This window comes from Oncorhynchus keta, chromosome 15 (genome assembly GCF_023373465.1).
Source record: "Oncorhynchus keta strain PuntledgeMale-10-30-2019 chromosome 15, Oket_V2, whole genome shotgun sequence".
Classification (NCBI taxonomy): Eukaryota; Metazoa; Chordata; class Actinopteri; order Salmoniformes; family Salmonidae; genus Oncorhynchus; species Oncorhynchus keta.
The window spans coordinates 17,504,085-17,516,726 of record NC_068435.1 but is presented as its reverse complement, the minus strand read 5'-3'; the positions used below and the strand labels follow the sequence as shown (position 1 = coordinate 17,516,726).

The 12,642-nt window shown below is 41.1% G+C and overlaps 1 protein-coding gene across 4 annotated transcripts; it reads left to right on the top strand.

Moving 5' to 3' along the window:
- Positions 1-1,161: 1,161 nt before the first annotated feature.
- On the top strand, positions 1,162-11,893 carry si:ch211-153l6.6 (uncharacterized). 4 transcript variants are annotated; one of them, XM_035787829.2, is made up of 4 exons: positions 1,162-1,300; positions 8,446-10,447; positions 10,619-10,704; positions 11,035-11,893. In XM_035787829.2, the coding sequence occupies exons 2-4, from the start codon at positions 8,569-8,571 to the stop codon at positions 11,125-11,127; spliced, it is 2,058 nt and encodes a 685-aa protein (XP_035643722.1). In that variant the 5' UTR covers positions 1,162-1,300; positions 8,446-8,568; the 3' UTR covers positions 11,128-11,893. The 4 variants fall into 4 exon arrangements, with proteins under 4 accessions (XP_035643722.1, XP_035643719.1, XP_035643720.1 ...); XM_035787826.2 differs by lacking the exon at positions 1,162-1,300 and adding an exon at positions 2,923-3,329; XM_035787827.2 differs by lacking the exon at positions 1,162-1,300 and adding an exon at positions 2,923-3,329 and having other exon boundaries at positions 11,008-11,893.
- Positions 11,894-12,642: the final 749 nt, after the last annotated feature.

Here is a 12,642-nt window from a genome sequence, read left to right as displayed (position 1 = left end):
CAGGGTTACAATAAAAATATGTACTGTTGGGAGTAGTCAAGTACTAGGGTCGGGAAACACTGTTATGGAGGAAAGATCAATTGTGAAGGCAGAAAAAAATCCATATTCACAGACCTTGATTCTACCATTTAAACTCCCTGACAGGAGTAGTATTTGGTATTTTCTAAGGATCCCCGTTAGCTGCTACTAACGCAGCAGCTACTCTTTCTGGGGTCCACACAAAATCTGACAGAGTAGCTAACGCTTAGCTGTGTAGGAGGCTGTGTGGGGGAGTCTTTGTATTCCATCCCAGCTGTTGGTGCCATGCATGTAACAACAACACATCAAATAGTCAGGTTGTTGTTTTGCATCTTTATTCTGCTACTGCTGCTGCTCTGAGCCAGTGTGATTAATGAGGATGAAGGAGATTAGAATGTCAAGTTGACAGATGTAACACGTGCCATATGTGATTATGAAAAGTAGTAAGTCCTTTGAAAATGTCATGTTGTGTGTGTGTGTGTGTGTGTGTGTGTGTGTGTGTGTGTGTGTGTGTGTGTGTGTATGCAAGATCTACACTGAGTGTACAAAACATTAGGAACACCTGGTCTTTCCATGACATAGACTGACCAGATTTAAGTTATGATCCCATTTTGATGACACTTGTTAAATCCATTTCAATCAGTGTAGATGAAGGGGAGGAGACAGGTTAAAGAATCAATTTTAAACCTTGAGACATGGAATGTGTCTGTGTGCCATTCAGAGGGTGAATGGGCAAGACAAAATATTGAAGTGCCTTTGAACGGGGGTGTGATAGTAGGTGCCAAGTGCACCGATTTGTGTCAAGAACTGCAACGCTGCTGGGTTTTTCACACTAAACAGTTTCCTGTGTGTATCAAGAATGGTCCACCACCCAAAGTACGTCCAGCCAACTTGACCCAACTGTGGGAAGTATTGGAGTCACCATGAGCCAGCATCCCTGTGGAATGCTTTCGACGCCTTGTAAAATCCATGCCCCAATGAATTGAGGCAGTTCTGAGGGCTAAAGGGGGTGTAGCTCAATATTCTGAATGTTTTGTACAGTCAGTGCATTTACCGTGTCGCTGCCCTTAGCTTGTGATATTCAATGTGTGAGCCTGTGAACGCATGTTGCACACACAACTGTCATCAAAGCTTCTGTTTCGTGATTGGCTGATTTCCACACACCCGATTTGTGTCGCTGCCTGCCGCTGTGGTGACTGTGTGTGTGTCAGACAGATGCAGACAGGCACACTCCACCACTGGACCAGTACGAGCCCGAATCACTGTGGAAAGACCCTGAGAGGTAAGAGATCAGTAGGACAACATGACATTTGGTCATCACCTAGTTATTCAGCATCAAGCTGATGCTTGATGCTGATTAGCGACACTTTAGAGACGGTGACCAAAGTAGGAAGGTCACAAAAATGTGCTTTGCACTTGATAGTCTTGTAGAGGTGGTTACCAGTTCAGAGTATTGATTTAGTAGTGCTGGGATTGTATTCTGGAAGGCAAAAAGAGTGATAAATATGGAGAGTGTTTGAGAAAAACAGGGAAAGAGAGATACAGAGAGAAAAAGTGAGAGAGGGGGAGATAAAGATAGAGATGTAGGCTAGAGTGTGAGAAAAAGAGGAGGAGAGAGCTCTGCTTTAACATAAGGTAGGTTGTGTTATTGGTATTTGGTTGATTCGGTTCTTACTGTGGCTTAAGTGTGTGGTTGAAGTGGATAGAAACAAAGCTCTCCTCCAGTGAGCCAGCTGAGCTGAGGAGAACATAGAGTGAGGGTGGATTAAACTGTAAAAACACTCACAGCAGCATTGAGCATTCCTGCATACACTAAAGAGGTTGTCAAGCTGACCACTGGTTTAAGACTGAGAGTAGTGTTTTTAAAAATGTGTTTTATAGGTTTTAATGCTGGATGGAGAGCTGAGAAAAGTTGTAGTGAGTTGAGGAAAGCTACTCTGACATACAGTTTAGGGTATTTTGTACAGCTGGAATGCCCCCCTGGAACTCAAAATGTCAGAGTTATACAGGCCATTCACATTACAAGAGACAGATATATATCCAGGGTTGCCATTTTAGCCAATTTGGGCCACTAAAACTAACTGTGCTTTGTAGACATTTTGTTTAGCATTTGGGGTAGATATGGTGGCTTTTGTTGGGGTTCTCCTCTTATTTTATTGAATTATTATTTTATTTAGTATTTAACCTTTATTTTATCAGGGAGTCATATTGGGAACAATGTCTATTTTACAGATGAGCACTGAGTTACATAAATTACAGAAAATACACACATCAAAATATAAATAGAAAATGGAAGCAGAAATGAAAACACGGTCCTAAAAAACAAACGTGTTCAGCAGATTAACTGAACACCTTTAATCGTGGGCATACGGCCTCATTTATCCCAGCATGCCCAAAGTGAACAACTGATCCCAAATGTTGGACATAGAACAAAAGTGGAGCATTAAAAGATTAAAAAGCCAGTCCTGCCAAGGCACTCTCATCCACCTCACTTAAAGATCCATCATTGATCCAGATTGGAATGGCTTTTTAACAACTGTGTCTAGGGGTTATTCTTCAATACAGTACCCTCACCAGAGACTTCACTCACTTGCACCACTCAGCTCTGGTTTATCCTTGAAACGACTGAAATATTTAGATGTTCTAATTGTCCACTTAGTCACAGAAGATTAATACTATAACCCAGACAGCCCAAGCAATGAACTTAGGGGTCAGTCAATTTAAATAATTGTATGGACAAATCCTGACAGCTGGTAAAACACTGAAGCCCATTATGGGAAAGGATTTTAATGGACCACAATGAATAATCAGTGAGCTAATGATTTCAGAGCAGCAGTGACGTTGGTCATGGAAATCGACAGGGTTCTAAAAAGTGCAGGCAAAATCAAACGTTCCATAGCTGGTCTCTGAAAGAGAAGGAGCCTGGGGGCGATAGCTGGATGCTGCAGTATCCGATGCATACGCGCCCAACGTATCTATCTGTATGGGGATTGGGCAGGATGCTGTGAGAGAAGCGCGGGGGGTCGCGGGCGATGCAATGCATTTCAGTGGCGTTTATGCCAATACTTATTGCGTCTGCTCTAGTTAACTTCAGACAAATTTGCCTTTCGAATCGATAATTCCGACCGACACCTACCACACACCCCCACATAAACGCGAATCTCTTCCTCCTTCAAATTAAACCTATGAATTACTCGCAACGGGTGGCGGCTTGGTTGAGTTCTCTACCAGTGAATGTAGTTCAAATAATATGTGGTCGATTCGGTAAATTGGAGATGATATCCTTCTGGTTGCTCTGTTGGAGGCTGCTGGTAGGTACCAGATATGTTATTTTATCCAAGTATACTGTATATTTTCGCCACGGCCATCCTGTTTTGATTGGCAGCTCAAGGCTTGGATGGGTACATAAATCGCATGGATTTTGCACAGCTACGGCACGTGAGTTAATCTGTCACTATGCTGGGCATTTGCCTGGTCGGTGCATGTCTGTTTGCTATCAACATCACCCCGCAGAATGGTGGACATGTCTGTAATTTGCGCAGTGGGGTATCCTAAGCATTTTGCGCGTGACTATTTTATCTGTTGTCCAACATGTCTTTGGTCCTCAGCCATATGACAGGTGGTTGGCCTTTACGAAGATTTTTAAAAATGTCCCTTTAAATTAAGGCATTTTTCACATTATTATCAGCCAAGCAATTCATTCTCATAAACATATTTACTCTCTGAGATTTCCTAGAATTGAATTTTCTCATTCTGTATCACTGCAAATGGTGGATCATTTTCCCATTGGTTGGGTATCTTGGGAAAATTGTGAACAGGTTATTCAGAGTACATCACTCAACCTTTGATGTAACAAGGGAAGGGGTGTGAGGGACTTTCCTCATACTCAACAATCAAGTCATCTTTCAGTTGTATTTTCCACCTCCCATGTAAACTGAACTGAGGGATTTCATCCTACTGTAACCAGCTGTTGATATCATCCTTGTTGTGTCTGCAGACGATCAAAACAGTAAACCTATCTTGGCTGTGCAGACCACAGACTCCATTTTGCAATGATTGAGTAGAAAACAGAACACATTACCTGTAGGATGTGCTGGGTCCATACACCTACAGCAGGCCACGTAGTCATGATATAACAGAAATGAGTTGCTGATAGCCTGGCAGGTGAATCCATCCCTAGGCTTGTGGTAATTTGACCTTCTGCAAAGCACTCAAAATATTTATTTCTCATTGAATTTTCAAACTGTACATGTAAACATTCATAATGCTATTCAGTAAAATATTTGTGTGTGTAAAGTAAAGCTTCCCACTGAGCACAACCTGCTATTGCAATTGGTCTCCCATCCCCGGGTTTAACCAAGCCCAGCTTTAAAATGTGTCACTAACTACTACCAATGTGTTACCGTGAGAATGATTATTTAGAGATTTCTTAATAACTAAATATATTCACCATTGCTATCGAAGTCATTCAAATTACATTTAACCATACTGTATAAGTGTTTGCAAAGAAATCAAAAGCTATTGTTTCAATTCAGCCCAGGGTTCAACAAAAATAAACAATACATATAGGCCTAGGGTTCAACAAAAATAAACAATACATATAGGCCCAGGGTTCAACAAAAATAAACAATACATATAGGCCCAGTGTTCAACAAAATAAACAATACATATAGGCCCAGGGTTCAACAAAATAAACAATACATATAGGCCCAGGGTTCAACAAAATAAACAATACATATAGGCCCAGGGTTCAACAAAATAAACAATACATATAGGCCCAGGGTTCAACAAAAATAAACAATACATATAGGCCCAGGGTTCAACAAAATAAACAATACATATAGGCCCAGGGTTCAACAAAATAAACAATACATATAGGCCCAGGGTTCAACAAAATAAACAATACATATATGCCCAGAGTTCAACAAAATAAACAATACACATAGGCCCAGGGTTCAGCAAAATAAACAATACACATAGGCCCAGGGTTCAGCAAAATAAACAATACACATAGGCCCAGGGTTCAACAAAAATAAACAATATATATAGGCCCGGGGTTCAACAAAATAAACAATACATATAGGCCCAGGGTTCAACAAAATAAACAATACATATAGGCCCAGGGTTCAACAAAATAAACAATACATATAGGCCCAGGGTTCAACAAAAATAAACAATACATATAGGCCCAGGGTTCAACAAAAATAAACAATACATATAGGCCCAGGGTTCAACAAAAATAAACAATACATATAGGCCCAGGGTTCAACAAAATAAACAATACATATAGGCCCAGGGTTCAACAAAATAAATAATACATATAGGCCCAGGGTTCAACAAAATAAACAATACATATAGGCCCAGGGTTCAACAAAATAAACAATACACATAGGCCCAGGGTTCAACAAAATAAACAATACATATAGGGTCAGGGTTCAACAAAAATAAACAATACATTTAGGCCCAGGGTTCAACAAAATAAACAATACATATAGGCCCAGGGTTCAACAAAATAAACAATACATATAGGGTCAGGGTTCAACAAAAATAAACAATACATTTAGGCCCAGGGTTCAACAAAAATAAACAATACATATAGGCCCAGGGTTCAACAAAATAAACAATACATATAGGCCCAGGGTTTCAAGCTTTAGTGAATGTCAAATTTAATATGTTGGATTCACGTCTCCATTTCAACCAGAAAATCTAAGTTAAAAGAACAGGAATAAATCAAATCAAACTTTATTTGAAGTGCATTTAAAGTTTGATTTGATAGTCCTGTTTTATTACTTCGAATTTTGGTTGAGATGGAGATATTTGGCTGCGTTGACAACCAAACACAATTTAATCTCACTTTTGCAATACGTAAATAGCCTATTAACTTGTTGGATTCAATAGTCTACATGTTGGATTCACGTCTCCAACTAAAACAAAAATAAAAGCTAACGAATAGGATTAAGCCAGTGGCTCAGATGAAACTACCCAAGCTTTAGATACATCTCCTTTCAAATGTTGATATTTGTTTGTCAACCAACACAATTCAATGTAACTTTTGTAATTCAGTAAATAGCCTAAAGTTAAGGCTATGTAACAGTTTTAATTCAACTCATTCATGGCCACATTTAGAGGTTACTGTAACTCTAAAGGTCTTATTATGTCATCATTTTTAATATAATTAATGATATTATATATTAACAAATATAATGAACAAATGAATAAATCTTGTAATATAATCTCAACTACAATCCAGGTCATTTGGTCGTGCTATTAGATGAAGCACAGTGATAACACCTTAAATTGTAGTATAAATACAACATATCTGACATTGTAATCCCATTTGAACCTTGTTGTGTTTTTAAATGGTTGAAATTGAAGTCGTAACACATTTAGATGACAACTAAACCAAAAATCTGACATTGTTTTTCCATGGGGAATTTGGTTGTGCTTTTAGATGGTTGAATGCATGTGATAACACATTGGGAATTCAACAAACTTCTGGCTGTCTTTTTGAGTGGGTAAATAAAGGTTGACATTTCATTGATCAACGTCTCAACCAAAAATGAGCCACATTTCCATCTTGAACTGACGTGGTGTGGCCAGTGGGTTAGGCTACCCTACTTTTCAACATATGTCCCTGTTGTATCATTCAAGATAAATCTGGTCTATCTGGCAGATCTAGCCATTACTGCTATTGCAGAGAGCTTACTGTACATTTAATACTGCTCTATGTACATTAAATATGACCCAGAGGATAAAACATGTGAAAAGGCATCTCTCTTACAAGCTGCTCCCAGGAGGGCTTGGATTTTCATATCAGCAAGTTTCTAGGCAACCGTTCCAAAGCTATATTTATACCATATACAGTACAGCATGTTTGCTAAGAGATTCACACCAAGTGGACTTGATCTCCATCCAGGAGACAGTCAGAAACACCAGTATATGGGAGGAATAGTTTGTATGGTGGTGCACTGGAGAAGCAAAGCTAGTGCAAGTTAAGAGCTTCAAAGAAATCACTCCAACCATCAGCATTAGGATTGATACAGCATTATGGATGAATGACCAGTACATGTTGAATTCAGGTCTTAGTACAGTGTGGTGGATGGAGGATGGGTTGGATGCCCTGAGGGCTCGAATGTACTGATTCCCTGTACTGCAGTACCAGGACCCAATGTTCAAACGCTATTGGGACACAACCGAAATGACGGGGGCCGAGGTATTTCATTCTTACATAATGGATCCAATTTGTTCTTTCAGATGGGTTTATTCTGTTCTCTTTCCAATGCCATTGTCACAGTATGCAGCGCCACATGTTTGCAACATGTGCGTAAACAAACACACACACACACACACTCAGAAACATGTGCAATGCTTTCAGCGTATTTTTGTTTTTCTTCAGATAAAGAAACTGTTGATTATTTGCAGATATGGGGTCTCCAAGCTTTCAAACAACTTAGGCAATAAGCACGCTACACAGCTTCACTTGAAAAATAAGTGCTGTCCAACTGGTGGACAGTAGCCTATGCCAACTCCAATGGTGTGAATTATCAGTGTTGGTGTGTGGGTGTATTCACTATGCAATAAATGTTGTCTTAGCAATAGCTAGGTATGTTGATTAGGGCAACTGTGTGGGCTGATTTGCTTACATCCCCCAATCAAGAAGTCAGTTTTAATCACATGTAAACTGTTATTAAGGGCCTCAGAAAATGGTCTGGTCACCATGTTTCATGCATACATGTACTGTATGTAGACAGCTTGCATCTCTTGTATGAAAACCTTATCCAAACGTTCATCTAAAGACATACAATATGTATGAGAACAAGCCCATCTCCCTTCACCTAGCCATTTTCTGTGTTTTTTTTTATGTATGTCAGTACTATGTTTGTTTTGACATCAACATGTTATCCCTGGCAGAATCACATGCTTGGCTGTGAAATGATCAAAATCATGCTAATTCTCACCCACTTACAGCGAAGCCATGCTCGGTTTGAAGCATGTCTCATGGTATTTTATGCTTTGAAAAGATTTCCTCCCACCCTCGGTGAGCACCAGAGTGAAGACGGCGTTTTGATGAAATTAAAATGGCGTGGTGAAACCCTGGTGTGTCACATCACAGAGAACCAAAATGATAACCAGTTAACCAGTTACTGTGGTGGGTGTTAAAAGCATAACATTATACCACCTATAAGGATAAACTATATATTTTTTACATGGAACTGAGGGTACTGGCTGGTATAGGTGTTACTTAATTTGAGATTCACTAAATAAGGAATTCCACTCGCCACCACACTTCATCAAAAGAGCCATCGAAGAAAGACAAAAATACCTCATACCAGGTTCAGTAGGCTATCCCATTGATCTATTCAGATACCGTTTTTTTTGTGTCTCTGCCTTATCCTACCCTTAAAGTGCTTTATTTGACTTCCATAGAGAGCCACCGCTGGAGTGAAGAGGATAAAGGGGAATGAAGTGAGAGAGAGCTGCAGTGCCAGTGCCAGCGACACTCCACAAGAGAAACAACAAGAACAAGAATCCCACTCTGGGGCCGTAGCCATGGAGACCAGCCAGCTTTCAGAGACGGACGAGCTAACAGACTATAAAATGGATTCTGGGGAAACGGAGGACCAGAGACCCCTGCTTAGTGAGAGCGAGGAAGAATGTGACCAAGAACCTTTCGCAGAATACAGAGGAACAAAAGAGAACATAAAAACGTCAGTGGATGAACCAGACGAGGATGATGAACATGTGGAGGGAAACAGAGAGGAGGGGATTCTCAACTTTGGGACAGGACAAGATGACTTCAGTCTAAAAGAGTTACTCAACTCCTCAAGTATATTTGGGAGTGAACCCGTTTGCAAGGTGGAAGACCTGCTTGCAGAAGCTGACGTGGACATCTCTGCTCCATCAGAAGTGATGGTGACACAAGAGTCCATCTTGGAGCAGCTTATCCGAGAGGAGGTCTCCTCTGACGTTTCTACGGGGTCCTGTCATGACCTTGACCGAGACGACCTGAGTGACTGTCTGCAGGTAGAAATGGCCATCGTGTCATCAGACAGCGAGACTGATGACCAATGGAGGTCCACTTTTGCATCTACAGTCAACAAGGAGGAAAGGTGTGATGGAAATGCTCAAGATGCTCTCAAGAAGGATACATTTGCAGGGGAGGCAGAGAATGGGGCCAAGAATGAAACTGCAGATAGTCCTCACGAGCTTGAACAACCCGATTGCCCCACAGAATGCGAGATCCAAGACCAAGATATGTCCTCTGGCCAGTTCAAGGTCTTATCAGAGATTCCAGAGGATGAGGAAGAGGCCAGCCAAGGCGGAGCTTGCAAAGTACGTCGTTCTACATCTGCAAGCTCTTCTGTAAGCTCTGACCCTGACAAGAAGGTTCCTCAAGACTACTGTGTGATACAAGAAATGACGAGCAAGAACGTTAGTACAGAGCATGTGGACTTCCAGGGGGCTCGGAAGCAGTGGCGCCAAATGGAGGAGCAGACCAAAGGACAGGTCCAGGTCCACCAGCCCACTGTCAGACAGCAAGGGATGTGCCAGGGAGGCCACAGCGCCATGTACACACCCGTCAGGAACATCGACCGACCCAGGAGGGACACCGAACTCGACAGCCTCGCCCTGGGTGACTTTCATCACACCCAGTTCAGCCCATGTTCAGAAGACTCAGGTCTGGATGACCTCAGCTACAGGTCCCCTTACGAGGACTCAGACAACCCTGTCGAAAGGGAGATACGACAGACCATAGAGCGCGAGGAAAACTTCAGGCGGGAGAGAGGGATCGCAAAACAGGGTCAAGCTGGAGAATCGTCTGCACATCCCAGACCAACCACTCTCTACCCCGGCAAGTACGGGAAAGGTTTTTGCCAGGAGGTGGAGGAGAAACGGAAGATGTTTGACTCTAGTGATCCCGGATGCAGGCCACTGAGGTCTCCCGACGCAAAAACCCCAACCTTCTCCATAGCCACCTCCCCCTCACCCACACCGAGGTGTGCGACCTTCCATGAAATGACCGCCCAAAACGTGATCATCCTGGAGCCAGACTCCTACACCACCAGCCCAAGGCACCGCACCCGAGGATCCCTGCTCTCCCCGGGTCCCAGCCGTTACAGCGAGTGGCCTTTGGAGACGTCAGCCAACGTCATCATTCTAGAGACGTCCAACCTGATCATTCGGAGCGCCTCAGAGTTCTGCCTGAGCTCGGCCTCCTGCCAGGAGACCCAGGAGAGCACATTTGTCAACAACCCCTTCTTCAAACTGCGCTCGCGGAGCTCCATGTCCCTGGTGGACCAGGAGATTAAGATGGTGAAGCAGAGGGAGGAGGAGTGGAGGAGGCAGAGGAGCCAGATGCACACCAGGGAGAAGTATGACACTGTTGTGGTGTCCCCGAACCTGGAGAACCTGAGCTTTGATACAGCAGGTATGTGCTGATGACTGATGAAGAGCACAGTTAATATGGGAAAGAGTTTGTGGTTTGTAGCTGTGTTGTGTTTTCATTGCATCACTAGTGGTCACCACTTGTCCAAATTCGTGATATAGGTCTCTAAGCATATGAATGTATGAGTATTAATGGTTTCTCTTTCTTCTTCAGAAGTGCCACTGAAATGTGTGTCTTCCCCTTCATCACCATCAAGGACTCGAAAGCTGGACCGCTCCACCCTGTCATGTGACCATAGGGTATGTCCTATCTTCTCCAATCGTAATTAATCAACGAACAGATGTTAGCCTAGTCACCTGATCAAATGTTTGTGCTTTAGTCAACTCCCTTGTGGTGTTCGTTGTCATGCCAATTGCAAAACATGACCAGTGTAGAAAAATATATTTTGTCATCTGATTACCTCACTAAATGTCATCTGAATGCCTCACTAAATAACATTGCATGTGCTCATATTTAATTGTGTTCATTACATTTTCTGATACTGTTTTTTCATTACAAACCATTTTATACACCATCCATTTTCACCTTGAAACTGCATGCAGTTTTACAGGTGAAACTCTTTCCCCCAGTTCCCAGAATCACTCTCCACATTACCAAGGAAAAAGAATGCGATGGCTCAGAGATGGGAGGCAAGACTATTTGTCAACCACGAACAAGAGTGAAGAACATTCAAACCTGAATAATCCCATTCCATATTACTACAGCTGCCAACTTCCTGAACTTTGCTAGATGTTTCCAGTTCTATTATTGATACAGCTTGAATATATATATATTCATTACTTGTACTGTACTTTTAAAGTTATTGTGAAATAAAATATGTAATGGTATTGTAAGAGATATGACACAATGTAATGAACATAGATGGACTACCGGATGAGTACATTACGATATTGTTCAGTTAAGATCTTTACATATTTTTAAGTACCGTCTTGGTTATACAAAAGAAAGATATTTATGGTATTTTCGTATTGTATTTTCCTCTAAATAGAGTTTAAACTAAAGAGGCAATAAGAATGTTATGATAAATGTGGAAATCCAAAGCAGTAAAAAACGAAACTATCATTGTTCTAAAATAAAGAATGCATATTATGATTACCTATATAATTAACTTCATTTAAAATGTTTAATGTGATAGCCACTTATAGTATAGGATATTCAAAGCTTGACCCGACATTGCCATTTTGAGATGCCTTTTTCAACTATACTACTGTTTTTTATGCTTCACAATGTGATCTTTTTTTGTTTGCAGGTGGTCTAGTATTACGTACTAAACTAATGCAAAACTCCAAGGTGAATACTTTAAAGTTTAAATTGCATTCTCTGTTATTTTAAGTGTTAAGTTGTTCCATGGAGATTTCGCTTTTGTTTGTTTTTGTTATTCTCAATTAATAATTCTGCATCAAAATAAAGTTGTATTGACATTAAGGAAAATAATTGACTTGTCCTCTTGTTACCTAGAAATGGGTGTGCCTGTAAGTGTGTATGGTTGTGTGTGTGTGTGTGTGTGTGTGTGTGTGTGTGTGTGTGTGTGTGTGTGTGTCACGTTCTAACCTTATTTCCTTCGTTATGTCTTTGTTTTAGTTTGGTCAGAGCGTGAATTGGGGTAGGTAGCCTATGTTCGTTTTTCTCTGTTGCGTTTATGTGTTTGGCCTGGTATGGTTCTCAATCAGAGGTAGGTGTCGTTCGCTGTCTCTTTTTGAGAATCGTACTTAGGTAGCCTTTTCCCACCTGTGTTTTGTGGGTGATTATTTTCTGTTCGGTGTTTTTCCATTCACCGTACAAGACTGTTCGTTTGTCGTATTTTTGTTCAGTTATTTGATTAAAAACATGGACACTTACCACGCTGCGCATTGGTCCTCCTCTTCTTCCACCTACGACGATCGTTACAGTGTGTTGATTGGGTTATTGACTGGGAAGTCCACACTAGCTATAACACCAATAAAATAAAATCACAGGTACAGTAGTCACAGGACGGGATAGTTAACTACAAATTCATGCATGATTAATTTATACAGTAGTATACTACAATATACTACAGGATACATTCCGTTTTGGAAAGATATCTGACATGCACATTAAAGTTCAAGAAAAAGTGCATTTTCTAATTATTAATTAAGATATCAATAATTGATTGAAAGAATAATTTGTGCATTCTCCCTTACAGCGCTTTACCAACA

What these genes read in the sequence shown, in the direction of transcription:
- si:ch211-153l6.6 (XM_035787826.2), top strand. Translation starts at nt 3,204, where the DNA reads ATGAATTACTCGCAACGGGTGGCGGCTTGGTTGAGTTCTCTACCAGTG. An exon ending in TGCTCTGTTGGAGGCTGCTG is followed by an intron (nt 3,330 to 8,445) that starts GTAGGTACCAGA and finishes TGACTTCCATAG; the next exon opens with AGAGCCACCGCTGGAGTGAA. An exon ending in CCTGAGCTTTGATACAGCAG is followed by an intron (nt 10,448 to 10,618) that starts GTATGTGCTGAT and finishes TTTCTTCTTCAG; the next exon opens with AAGTGCCACTGAAATGTGTG.